The 13,196-nt window shown below is 46.2% G+C and overlaps 1 protein-coding gene across 1 annotated transcript; it reads left to right on the top strand.

Annotated features, from left to right (window-relative positions):
- Positions 1-234: 234 nt before the first annotated feature.
- HMGB1 (high mobility group box 1) lies at positions 235-8,963 on the top strand. The gene is made up of 5 exons (XM_071736827.1): positions 235-437; positions 3,200-3,362; positions 3,639-3,784; positions 4,739-4,913; positions 6,931-8,963. The coding sequence occupies exons 2-5, from the start codon at positions 3,213-3,215 to the stop codon at positions 7,105-7,107; spliced, it is 648 nt and encodes a 215-aa protein (XP_071592928.1). The 5' UTR covers positions 235-437; positions 3,200-3,212; the 3' UTR covers positions 7,108-8,963.
- The last annotated feature ends 4,233 nt before the right edge of the window (positions 8,964-13,196 follow it).

Below are 13,196 nucleotides of genomic sequence, written 5' to 3'. Positions count from 1 at the left end.
GAGCTGCGGGAGGGGCGGCAGCAGCCCGCGCTCCTGGCAGGCAGCGGCGCGGCGCCGAGCAGCCGCCTCGGAACTCTACATCCCGCCGCCGCCCGGCTCCCTCCACTCACTTTTATATTTGCGCGCCCTTTCAATCCTCAGTGACGTGTCCCGCGCCGCGCCCAATCGGCGGGGCTCTCTGGTCAGGACAATGGAAGGGCCTGGGCCAATCGGTGCGGCGGCTGGCTTGGCGGCAGCCAATGGGGACGGGGCTGTGTTGAGAGTAATGTTACCAGCGCTGAGAGTGTGAGGAGGCTGCGTATCGATCCCGCTCTCACAGCCATTGCGGTGCACCGGGCTACACAGGGACCCAGGCAGCGCTGGGGCCGGGCGGGCGGCCGGGGTAGCGTCTCTGGGGCTCGGGGCCGAGCGAGGGCTGTGTGCCGACTCTGACACGGGTGAGTACGCGTCGGAGGCCGCCGGGCCGACCGGGCGCGCTCGCCCGCTCGCTCGCAGCCGGGAGGCGAGCCGGCGTTGCCCGTCGTGCCGCCGCCGCTGCCTGGCCGCCGAGTGCGGGGCAGCTTCGGCTCGGGTGCCGGTACACAAAGGCGAGCCGGGCTGCGCCCGGGAGACCCTTCGCGGGCGGCGGGCCCCCTGGCCGGGGCGGGGCGGGGGCGCCGGGGGCGCGGGCGGCGGGCGACTTCGGGAGCGGGGTGGCGGGAGGAAGGAAGAGAGACGGGCAGAAGAAAGCCGCCCGGGCGGGGGGCGAAGGGCCGGGGGTCGCCCGCCGCGGGGGGCGCGGGCCGCGCCGTACCCCGCCGTAAGCCGCTTACGGTGCCTCGCCGTAGCCATCGCTGCGGCGGCGGGGCAGCCGGCGGGCACAGGCGCGGCGGGGCGGTGGAGGCTTCGGCCGGACCGGGCCGTGCTGCCGGCCGCCACCGGGCCCCCGAGGAGAGTGGGGGCAGCGGGGCGCGGGCCGTGGAGCCGCTGGCCCCACGGCCGCCTGGCTGTAACATGGCTGACGGGAGCCGCGAGCGAGAAAACAAGGCGAGCGGCGGCGGCGGCGGAGCAGCGAGGCGCTCGGGCGGGCGGGGGCGCAGTTCGGGGGAACTTTTTTTCCAGCCGTCGCCGCTCACCCGGGCACGGGGCCCACGGCCCAGGAGCTGCACAACTCGGCGGGGCGCGGGAGAGAGCGAGGGTCTCCGCCGGGGCTCTGCCCGCTCCGCCGGGGCTCGGGCAGGCGCTGGAAGCGCGCCGGCCCCCCTCCACCCCCTCCTTTTTCCCACCCGCCTACCTCCCCCCGTCTCCCTCTCGCCCGCCCTCCCCCGGCTGCAATGGCTGAGCGTGTGCGCCAGGGTAGCGGGCGCGCTCACACAAAGGGAAGGGAAGGGAGGAAGGAGCCATGTTCTCTGCGCGGCGGCGGGCGCGGGCGACACCAGCAGCGGCCATTCCGCACTGCCCCGCTGCTGCCGCCGCCGCGCCCCCGCGGGCCGGGGGTCGACGCCCGGCCCCGCCGCGGCCCCACGGCGGGGGTCCCGCGGCCTGGCCGCCCGCCCCGCCCGCCGGGCCGTGGGGGGGTGTGGTGGCGGAGGAGGGGGGTGGGGGGGGCGGCTCGCTCTCCTCAGCGCACAAAATGGAAGGAGCCTCGGCGGCGGGTGACCTCCTCCGCCAGGAGCCTGCGCCATGGCGGCCGCTCCCGCCGCTGCGGCGGCGCAGGCCGCGCCTCGCCTCGCCGGCCAGGCCTCATGGCGGCGGGGATCTGGCGAGGCCTGGGGACGGCGCGCCCCGCCGCGGGGGTACGGGGGCGGTGGCCGGCGGGACGCTTTGTCCCGGGGCTGCCAGCGGCGGCCGGAGCGGGGGTCTCCGTCTGCGGGCAGCAGCCGCCCCAGTGGCCGTCTCCGGGGCATGTGCTTTGCCGCCCGCTGGCTGCAAGCCCTCACGCGAACGCAAAATAAAACTTTACACAGCTTTTCCCTAATAACGGGACTCACTTCTTATTTTATTTTTTTGTTACTCTCGCATACCCCTAGCAGGTCTCTTAGGGGACTTCAGAAGTTTTCCTCTGCCCCCCTCACAGGGGAGACGTCCAAAATGGCGGGAAGGAGGCTTTTAAACGCCAGCTCATGGTCGCGGTGCCTAATCCTTCCCACAGCCGCTCCACGCCTCTGCACCACCCCTGCCCCGTCCCCCCGGCCAAAGCCGCCGTCCCCACAGCCAGGGGGAAGTGCCCCGGGTGCCGGCTGGCTCTGGGAGCGTCTCCATGGCAGGCAGGAGCGGCTCCTGCTTCTTCAGCCCTCTTGTTTACTTGATAGAAACTTCAAACCGGACGTGTTTAGTCACAGAGCAGAAATCTGTTTCTGTCTATCCGCCAAAACCGATAGGAAGTGCTGCTTCTGTGGCAATACAGGGAGGCGATGTGAGCACTTTTTTTCCTGCCTTTTAAATTCCTGCTGAAGAGCAGGGTTTGTCAGGGTGCAAGTGGCTTTTTCCAGTGAGCTACGAAGAAATACTCTGAATGTCTGACTTGCGTGTAAAAGTTCCAGGGAGGTATTTTTTGTTGCCTCTCTTAGTTCCCGGAAAAGTCAGGTAATCCTCTCGCTGAGGACAGCTCTGTTCGTCCTATGTAAATTTCATACTTTCAGCGTCCCTGGCTTGGTTATAACATGTTGCAGTGCAGTGTTCACTCCTGTATTTCTAGGTTCACATGCAGTGAGAGAGTAGGTCTTAGCAATACACTTAAGGGAGATCGTTAATAAATGATTATACAGAAATAGGGTCACAGAAATATCAGCTTTAGTAAGAAAAAAAAAAACCTAGTAATCCATAAAGCAAGCTGAGACAGGATATTTTGGTACCTTTCCTCTTCTTTGCAATTTTTTCCTTCCAAACATAAGATGGATACACCAGCAGTAAGGAGTGCAGTTACCACTGCACTGGTGCTAGTAACTTTGCTTGGAAAAGACACTTTTGCTTCTAGGAGACCTAACTGCAGGTCTTGGAGGCCCTTTGACATTGCAGGTTGCTAGTGTCCAAGTCACTTCACCCAGTGCTGACAGAAATCTTCAGTAAATTTTCTGTGAGAGAAACTTCTTCCTGTTGGATGATTTGGGAATACTGCTCCAGTGGGTCTTGTTTGTCTTGATCCTTCGTCATGGCTTAGTTCCTGCACTGGTTTGTAAAAAGTTAAAGCTTTAAAGGTGTCTTCTTTGTTTTATTACAGAAAATCATCAAAAATGGGCAAAGGCGATCCTAAGAAGCCGAGAGGTAAAATGTCTTCATATGCCTTCTTTGTGCAAACCTGCCGGGAGGAGCACAAGAAGAAACATCCAGATGCTTCAGTGAACTTTTCAGAGTTCTCAAAAAAATGCTCAGAACGATGGAAGGTAGGAAAAACCACTTTAAAAAAGCACAGAACTTTAAATTTCTGCTTTATGTGAAGGACTAATCAAGATTTTAACACAGTTCTTTGAAAATTCAGGTTTTAGATAGGTATGAAGTACAGTTGTTGGATTAGTGGTTACTATCTGTTGTTCTTGCCTTAACTTGGGCTCCCTCTGCTAAAAGTTTGGAATGGACTTGGTTAAAATATAATTTTGATCCTTATATGCCCCTTCTTACCTCAGATATTCTTTGATAATGTGATGCTAATTGCCTTCCAGACTATGTCTTCTAAGGAGAAAGGGAAGTTTGAAGATATGGCAAAGGCTGACAAGCTTCGTTATGAAAAAGAAATGAAAAACTATGTACCACCTAAGGGGGAAATGAAAAAGAAGTTCAAGGATCCAAATGCACCGAAGAGGCCTCCGTAAGTAGTTCCATAGTTAGGTTATCTTGTTTGGGACCACCATGCAGGAGTGTATTTATAAAATGATCGTTTTGTCCAGGTTTAGGAGTTTCAGAAACACCAGACTGCGTGGCTTTCCTGACCAGTGTTGTAAAGATAGGTTGAATTTTAGTTACAAATTACAGGTTTGTGGTTTCAGATTGGCCCTCCTTATCTTATTTGGAATAAAGTCAGCCTTTAGGAGCAGATGCAAGAATTGGTGGCTTGTAGTTCTATCAAAAGGGTAATTCTAGTGTAAAATGGTGGCAAAACATTTCAGACCCTGCTCTCCCAACCTGTTGGTTTGAGCAGAAATTTTGATTGGGTGTCCATTTATAGTAAAGATGGCAGAACAGGTTAGCTGGATGATCTTGTACAGCAAAAAACTTGGAGAGAGATTTAAACTTCAGCCACTACATGAAGACTTCAGGTTCACCTGGTGCTAGACCCTAGTACTTAACTTTGTAGGAATATGTTCTTGGGTGTGTTTTAAATCAAGATAATCTGAAAGGAACAGAGATGTTCCTGTACAAGTGAATGCTTGTATTTGGGTTTGTGATATCATCTGGAAATCTGAATTTACGGAACAAATATTTCAGCCTCTCTGCCTTCAACATTCCAACATAACATTTGCTCCCTGGTGTAATTCACTCATTCTCATTTTTAAGTTTTTCTCTGCATATGGTATAGAAAATTTGCCTTTCTGTGGATACTGCCAAAAATGGGGCCAGATTTGCTGCATTACTTAAGAGACAAGAATGTGTTCCGTTCTCAAACTAGTTTATTCAGTTCTGATGCCTTCCATTGTAATTACAGTTTGTCTCAGGTGCTTTTCCAAAGTGCTCTTAAAATTAACAGTAACACAGGTCACAAAACTTTGTTTTGGTAAATTATTAAAATTTAAAATAACGTTTTCTCTTTCTTTTTCCTCCTTAGTTCGGCTTTTTTCTTGTTTTGCTCCGAGTTTCGTCCAAAAGTCAAAGGAGAACATCCTGGTCTGTCCATTGGGGATGTTGCAAAGAAGCTGGGAGAGATGTGGAACAACACTGCTGCAGATGATAAACAGCCTTATGAGAAAAAGGCTGCTAAGCTGAAGGAGAAGTATGAAAAGGTAACATTGACAATTATGGAGATGGTTTGGGGAGGTTAAGCCTCAGCTTAGATGGTTTTTTTTTTCCCCTTCTTGGCATACTCTGATACCTCATGTTGCAAATTATAATAGGCTAATGACAAATTTTGTTATGTTTGTTGGAAAAGATCATATTAAGGGGGCATACAGTTTATTACTGTAACACTAAATTGTATTCCTGTGTGTTGAACTATTCCATTAGTCTGTGACTCAGGACCATCAATGATGGTTTAATAGATATCATGGTGTCTGTATTGTTATTAAAACAATAGGTCACAGCAGTATCTGAGTTCAGTTGCTAGTATTGAGTAACACCAGTAAAGAATAAGATTATTCTCCCTGGTTTTGTAATTGTTCAGTATTGATGAACATTCCTGAACATGAAGTTAATTGATACACACAGATGCTATTTTTAGTTTATTCTTGAGATAATATGAGAACACAAATGAGGTGGTAGTTGCAGATGTGTGTTTTTCTAACTAGTTTGGGTCAGTCTCCTTTCTGTTAATTAATGCAGTTAATAATACTTACGAAGCAGCGTGTCATACAGTTTCTTGAATTATTAAAGCTAAATCCTGTCATTGTTACTGGAGCTGCAGAAACGTGTTGCCCCACACACAGGGCAGTGCTACGTGTGTTCTCATTTCCACAGGCAGATTCCAATCCCAGTACAAGGAAACCAGGAGCTGAATGTTAGCATCCCCTCATGCACTTTACAATGGGTCAGCAGCCACCTAGGGCTGACATACACCACATACATCCATTTGGTTGCCACTGAGCTTCCTCCTGCTGGCAAACAGAACCACTTTAAAATGGTAGTGTTGTAGTGAGCAAGGTGGCTTCTGAGTCCTAATTATGTGCTGGAGACAGACAGCTGCAGGTCTAGAAGTTCTCCCATATTATCCTTCCTGTGCAAATTAAACTCTTAAGTACATAAACTGTACATACAGCCAAGGCAACTCATAAGCGACTTTTTCAATGGTGGAATTAATAATCTTTATTGCCAGGTTATTTTAATCTTCACTGGTGTTGTCTTTATTTCTTAAGCTTCCAAATGAGGTTTCAAGGTGCTGTAATCTCTGTATTTCACTGCTTGGCCTTTGATTCATGGATCTCATAGCTTCTGGAAGCTTCATGCTAAGCTTTAGGGGAGTCTGAGGGAACTGTAAGATTAGTGGTGTAATGTTTACTGGGTGGGGAATATTTGAAGATTTGGACCAACTGTGTATAGGTGTTGACATATTTCTGTAGCTGGTATGTTTTAAGTCCTGTGATCAGTTCTGTTACATAATTGTTTTTTTTTATTATTTTGGCACAAAGTCAGGAAGTTAAACTATTTTCCTGACTTTGTCTTCCAGGTGCAGTTTTGACTTTTGTAGCAGGAACTGAATTTTGCGTGTTACAAACCACTAGAATAAATTTATTGCATGCAGAAGGTGGCACTGTCTACCCTTTAATCAAGTTCTTATACCTTTTATTTTGTAAACTACAGAATTCTGCCTAACTGAATAATTGCTCTTTACTGAGGCATAACATTGCAAATACCAGGGCAGTGTTTTGGATGGCTAATTACAATCCTGTGCCTCAAACAAGGATTTCCCTCTGTGTTTGTTTAGGCATCCTAGAAGGTAGGGCTAGAAAGGGACCTTAAGAGGTCTCCCTACTTCATCTCCTTATGGAATAGTGGCCTCAGCTGTGCCTTTACCATCTGAGGCAGCAGCTTTTCCAGCCTGTTCCTGGAAGCATAACAGTGGAGATTCCTCAACAGCTGTAGGCAGCGTGTGCCAGAGGCAGTGTAATTCCTGTCTTAGAGAGCTCCCCTCTCTCTGGGCACTGGGCCTCAGTTCCCCTTGTAACTGAGGGTGCTCCTCCTTATAATTGAGGGGGAGAAGAGGCAGATACCGGGGTGGCTCTGGTATCCCAGGTACTCTCTGGAAGTTACTCAGAGCTCCTGGCTGGCTAAATCTTTGAGAGTTTCTTCCTGCTTTTCTCCTCTAAGGATATTGCTGCATACCGGGCCAAAGGGAAGGTCGATGCAGGCAAAAAAGTAGTTGCCAAGGCTGAGAAGAGCAAGAAGAAGAAGGAGGAGGAGGAAGATGATGATGAAGACGAAGAGGATGAAGATGATGAAGAGGAGGAAGAAGAGGAGGAGGAAGATGATGATGACGATGAATAAGTCTCTTTTGGAGCAATTTCTTTCTTGTCTATAAAGCATTTAACCCCCCTGTACACAACTCACTCCTTTTAAAGAAAAAAAAATTGAAATGTAAGGCTGTGTAAGATTTGTTTTTAAACTGTACAGTGTCTCTTTTTTTGTATAGTTAACACACTACCGAATGTGTCTTTAGATAGCCCCGTCCTTAGTGGTATTTCAATGGCCACTAACCTTGCCTGGTACAGTGTGGGGGTTGTAAATTGGCATGGGAGTTTTAAAGCAGGTTCTTGTTGGTGCACAGCACAAATTAGTTATGTTTGGGGATGTAGTTCATTTTCCATCTTCAGTTGTCTCCAATGCATCATAAAAATAATTGTTGTTCTGTTAACTGAATACCACTCTGTAATTGCAAAAAGGAAAAAAAAAAAGTTGCAGCTGTTTTGTTGACATTCTGAATGCTTCTAAGTAAATACAATTTTTTTATTAGTATTGTTGTCCTTTTAATAGGTGCCCTTGAAAAATCATACTTTTTCTTTTCTCTCTCTCTTTTTTTTTTTTTTTTTTTTTTTTCTTTTGAGGGGAACTCATCTTTTGCTTTATTAAATGCCCGTTTGGGATCACGGGAATATTACAGTTTTCATCGTTCATATAACCAGCTGATAAACAAAGCTTTGATCTGCATACCCTGCATAATCATGATAGGGTAAGAACAGAAATATATAGGCATGTGAGGAAAGAATATTCTTCCTTAACTGGAAACAAAAGAAAAAAAAAAAAATTCAGTCTCAGCAAACTGATAGTTGTTCAGATTTTTGTGAAATGTAATATTCTATTGAGTTGCATGAGTTAACCAGTCTTGGAGAGTTGAGAAGTATAGAGTTCAATTTTACAGAAATTAAATACTTCTGGGGGTGGGTGGGGGGTGCAGGGGCGGGGAGGGAGGGAGGGAATGCTAAATTTTGTCCTAGAAGGACCCATAGGAAGAGTGTATGTCCATCCAGTGTGGAGAAATTTACACGTGTGACTCTGTTACCATGTAATGGAAGTCGTATTTGTAAATCTCTGAACACTTGCAAGCGATGAGCGTACCTAAAATGTGTAAAGTTAAAAGCATGGAATTACCATATTATTTTTTGGTGACTGGTCTAGTGATGGCCACGGGCTTTATACCATGAAACTCTCCTGGTAGCAAATGGCCCACGAGAAATGATTTTTCTTTCTAAGATTTCTATAAATGGTACCATTATTATTTGTTAAATCTATGTAAATTCATATTTGTATTCTTGAAATTCTAGTTTTAGCCCTTTAAACAAAGTTGTATATTGTCTCAAATTGAAAATGAGATAAGATGTATTTTTCCTGTTAGGTTTTATACCGCACTCTCGATGTTTGCCCATTTTTAAGTTAAATATAGCTGTATGGAAAAGTACATTTTATTAAATTTTGCATTAAAAAGTTAAATGTTTATGGTATACCAACAATGTCTAATTTGGTCAAATATAGTTCTCTTCCAAAACCAAAGCTAAGGGTTTTTTTGCGTATTTAGTAAAACTTCAAGTGCTGGCAACTGTAACTATTTTCACATATACCTGCTTACCAGTTTGGGGGACAATTTGGCAATTTTGTGGTTACAAAATTATGGTTCTCTTAAGTGCCAGTGTTTAAAAAAAAAAAAAAAACAAAACAAAAAAAAAAAAAAACCAACAAAAAAACATTCTTGTAATTTTACACGCTTTTGTGATGGAGTATTGTTTTGTTATACAATTTTGACTTTCAGATTCTTATTTCAATTTGCATTTATGTATAACTTCAGGAGAAATATTGAACATCTGAATCCTGGATGATACTAATAAACTAATAATTGCAGAGGTTTTAAATACTTAGTTAAATGGCTCACTTAATATCCTAAAAGGTTCTTCTTGTGTGTGTTGGTGTTTTCAGATATGTCCATCCCTGCTTTCCGTTTCAAACAGAAGAATGATGCTGTTCACAAGGCCTCAGTGCAGAAAGATTAGGACAGATAGATTTAATTTTTTTTCTTCTTAAACTCGATATTAGTTTTCAGATGCTCGTAACTCATGAAGGGCTTTTTTGTTCCCCCAGGCCATCAGAGGAAAGCAGACACATTCCTTGTTCTTGGAACAAACATTCTTAATGAGATCCCTATAATGTGCCTTTGTTGTTGATGCTTGATGTTGACAGGAGTAACCTGGAGGATTCAGCTGATCCTAAAAGATGAGTAGCAAGTGCTTACCCAGCAGCCAGGCACGGTGCTCACCCTCATCTTTGGGGTTAGCACAGTGGTGACAAACAGAGCATGCTCCAGGCTGAAGAGGGTCAGTAATAGAGTTAATTATAAATGCTACTTTCTGAGGAAAGGAACCAGTGTTGCTGCTCTGCAGAGGCTGATGATGGTTGGGAGGTGACCGAAGCCTCCAGAGCTCTCCAGGATGTCCATGGTTTTTTCATGAGCCGTTCATAACATGCCTGTAAATGAGCTGAGCTTCCACATGGACTGAAGTCTTCACTTGAGTCATCTAGAAAACTTTTTAAATGCTACTTCTGGGGGGGAAATACCACAGTTAGTAGATAAATTATCCTCTTTTAAAAAAAAAGTCAGGGGGGTTGCTGGAATGGACCTTCCCATATCTCAACTGTGGTACCCTGCAAGCTCCAGCCAGCCAATAATCTTCACTGAAATTCTGCCTGATTCTCAGCACTGATGGGTCAGACTTGACAACCATGAGATGACTTGAGCTGAGGTCAGTTAGTGCTGACACTTCTGCTTGAATCTGCTTCCCCATTTTCTTCTAAAAGTCTGTGCTTGCTGAGGGATAATTGATGATGAACTGGCAATAGTTGAGGGAGTAGTTCCCGACCAGGGAACTGGATGGCACCGGTCTCACTGTCTAAAGGAAAAAACATTTTCTAAAGGCTTTCAAAGAAATACTTGGGGTAAAGGAATAAAAGGCTTTTCCTGTTCTAAATAACAGGACTGCTGAAGAAAGAACTTTTAATAAGCAGTAGTTAGGGTATCCTGAGTGCTAAATGAAGCCGTACCAATTTCAGGGTGGTTTATGGCTGCTGGTCCTGAACGTAGCTGCCCTGTGGCCACCTGCTTTCTAGGTTTGCTCTCTTAATGCTGTCTTGACCAAATGTACAGACAGCATCCACCCCTTCTGCCTGGCTTTCAATGGTGGCATCAGCTCTAGCAAAAAACTGAACTTCTTTAACAGTGTTTCTGTCCAGGCAGATGGGCCCATAGAAGCCTGGAGTGTAATGGGTATCAAGTGGCTGAAGATTTCTGCAGTTTATTTAGGGTGACGCTGACACTGAGAGCCCTTTTACTGGTGTAACAAGCCCAGCACGAAGGAGGAAAGGCCAAGTAAGAGCTTGGTTTAGGCTTGCTACAAAGCAGGCCTGAGGAACTTCACCACAAGAGGAGCTGGACAGGCTGCAGGAGCTGTGTTAGGCTCTCCAGGGGAATGACAAGCCAAGCTTAGAAAAAAAAAAAAACCCCAAACTTTTTACTAAGTATTGCCAGCCTAAGGGTTAAACTTGCTCATTAGAATAAACATTCCTGTTCTGCCTTCCCAGCTCTGCCTGACAGAAGGCTAAAGGAATAAAGCCAATGTACTGCCTTAGGTTTTAATGTTCAATGCTGAGCCTGTAACAGTTACATGGCAAAAAACAAAGATAGTATTTAATACAAGGAGTGATTAATATTCACCATTTCCAGGCTCTGCCAGTAGTAGCTGGCCAGCTACAGGCTTTTCAGACATAAACGTCCTAATCCTTTTATTAATAACAGTAAAATGCCAAATATTTTCAAACAATGTTTCCTCGTTATATTCTTCAGCCTAACATCAAAGCTGTACTTGAATACGAACTCCAGATTACATCTTTTTAGGGCTGCTCCAGAAGAAAATAACTGTGACATTTTATTTTGGCAGGCTGTAACAGACACTGTTTTAGCCCCTGAAATATATTGAGATGTTTTATAAATTAGGTAGCCCAAAGCAGTGCCTGCATGTGGGTGCTTATCAGTAAACTTTTCCCCAAAGTTTGCTACTGGATCACACCCCACATCTGAAAAGGACTTTGAGATGGTATTAGTTTAGTTTAAATCAGGTTCACTTTAAATCAATGCCATCCTTTCTTCCAAAATAATGTCCTTGTAGACAAGCTCTCGGATTTTCTTCTAATGTTTGAGTAAAAAAGGAAAAGTACAACTCAGAGTTTTGTATTGTTCTGCAGAAGTTATCTTATATTTTAATACTGCGTATATTGTGCCCCAGCTTTCCTTTTGACAGTGCTTCAAGCTGAGAAACAAGGATAGATTTCTTTTCCCCCAGTGAATTTATTATTAAGCATGAAGGTCAGATTGCTCTTAGAGCTGCTTTGCGCTGTCGAAAAACACCGTGTGGCTTCTGCTTCGGGAACACCTAATTCTGAAATTCATCTTGCTAAGGTGATTGCTATTAGAGGTGACCCACAAGAGAGGCAAACCTTCCCTTTTGCTACGTTCTGATGGAATAAAAGACTTAAGGTATAAATTAGCTCTGTCTACCTGTGTGCTACATCAGAAGCTCCAGCCTTCCCTGAAGAAAGAGTGCTTGAGATGAAGCTAAGCTGTGAGATGTTGGAGCAGCAAGATGGGTAAATGTGGGGTTTTTTAGCTACACCTTTTTAAATCTTGCTTCTATTGCTAAAATGTGACTTAAATGACAGGTATTTGGCACAAAGGAAGCTTGTCCTCATGCTTCCAGCAGCCTTTCATTTATTAAGGTGACAAGATCTCAAATCACATTTCTGACCTCCTAAAAGTTCTTCAGTAAAACCAGGAAAAACCAAACGCTACAGCCTGAATGCCTGGAAAGGACCCAGCTCCCCATGCACCTTTCAGCACCAGGAGGTCATCATTTAAATGCTCTTTGGAAGACTCTGTTCAAAAAATTAGGCTTGTTGAGAGGAAACTGAGGACCTGTGCTGTGATGTTTGGTGAGCGCACTTGTTATTGAGACTAAAACCAGGGGTTTTGAAGAAACGTTCAGGAAGATATTCCAGCAAAGGCACAATATTCCTGACACCCCCTGCTTCTTCACAAACCAAACCACAAGAAAGCAAAGCTAATAATGCCTTCTGGCAATGAAGTCTCCCTCACCAAAGTGCCGGGGTTGACCACACTTTTCCTCAGCTTGCCCATTGGGAAAACACCCTGTGAAGACTCAGCTAGGCAGTAAAAACAAAATCATGGTGCTCTTTCATAAATTTTCATAATGCTCTTCTAGAACAAAAAACAAAACACACACACACAAAAAAAAAAAAAAAAAAAACCCACAAAGAAAAAAAAAAAATCAACTCTCAGATTGGTGTGGTGGTGATTCCTGCAAGAGATAACTTTCTTGCAAAACAAGTGTTAGTAAATGATTGAATAACAGTGACTCATGTTTTCTTATCAGGCTTCACTGTAGCAGTGCTTGTGCTCCTTTTAGTTCTGCTGACACATTTCTGCTGAGACTTTCACGTCAGGAAGATGCCACGAACAAGCACAGTGAAACCCCCACTGGAAAATGCAGGTGAGGATTGATCACAGCCTGAGCCCCTTGGCACAGGAGCAGCTTCGGAGGTGGGTTTTGGGAAAAGGGGGGTTTTCTGTTGCTATAGCAGCCACCAATGGGAAAGTACTGATGGGTTCCTGCTTGTGAGGGGCTGATGGGTCCAGCACCCACCCAGACTGACCCCGGAGATCTTGCCAGGGACCAATGGTTTGTCCTGGAGTCATGTCCTGGGATTTGTGAGTGGTTCCCAACAGGAGGCTGCAAGTGACCCCCATCCCTGCGATCAGGACCCCTTCCTGCATGAGCTGTAACTGAGCCTCCTTCCAACACCGTTTCCTTTGAGATGGAAGAAGGAAGTTATCTGTTTGGGGGGAGCATTTGTTCCAGATGTCCAGCAAGGGTAACAGCACCTCTGGTGCTGCAAGCTCTGCCTCTGTGCCAGGACACCTGGCTGGGCTCTGCCCTGCCCAGCATCTGGGCACTAAGGCTGCTGTCCCAGCTCCTGGAGAACAGGAGCAATCCCTGTTCCCCAGGACAGGACAGGTACAG

Source organism: Heliangelus exortis, chromosome 1 (assembly GCF_036169615.1).
Source record: "Heliangelus exortis chromosome 1, bHelExo1.hap1, whole genome shotgun sequence".
Taxonomy (NCBI): Eukaryota; Metazoa; Chordata; class Aves; order Apodiformes; family Trochilidae; genus Heliangelus; species Heliangelus exortis.
The sequence above is the reverse complement of the archived record's forward strand: the minus strand, read 5'-3'. Positions and strand labels throughout refer to the sequence as shown.

Coding starts and splice junctions, on each gene's coding strand:
- HMGB1 (XM_071736827.1), top strand. CDS start 3,213: ATGGGCAAAGGCGATCCTAAGAAGCCGAGAGGTAAAATGTCTTCATAT. Junction 3,363..3,638: donor AATGCTCAGAACGATGGAAG/GTAGGAAAAACC, acceptor ATTGCCTTCCAG/ACTATGTCTTCTAAGGAGAA. Junction 4,914..6,930: donor TGAAGGAGAAGTATGAAAAG/GTAACATTGACA, acceptor TTCTCCTCTAAG/GATATTGCTGCATACCGGGC.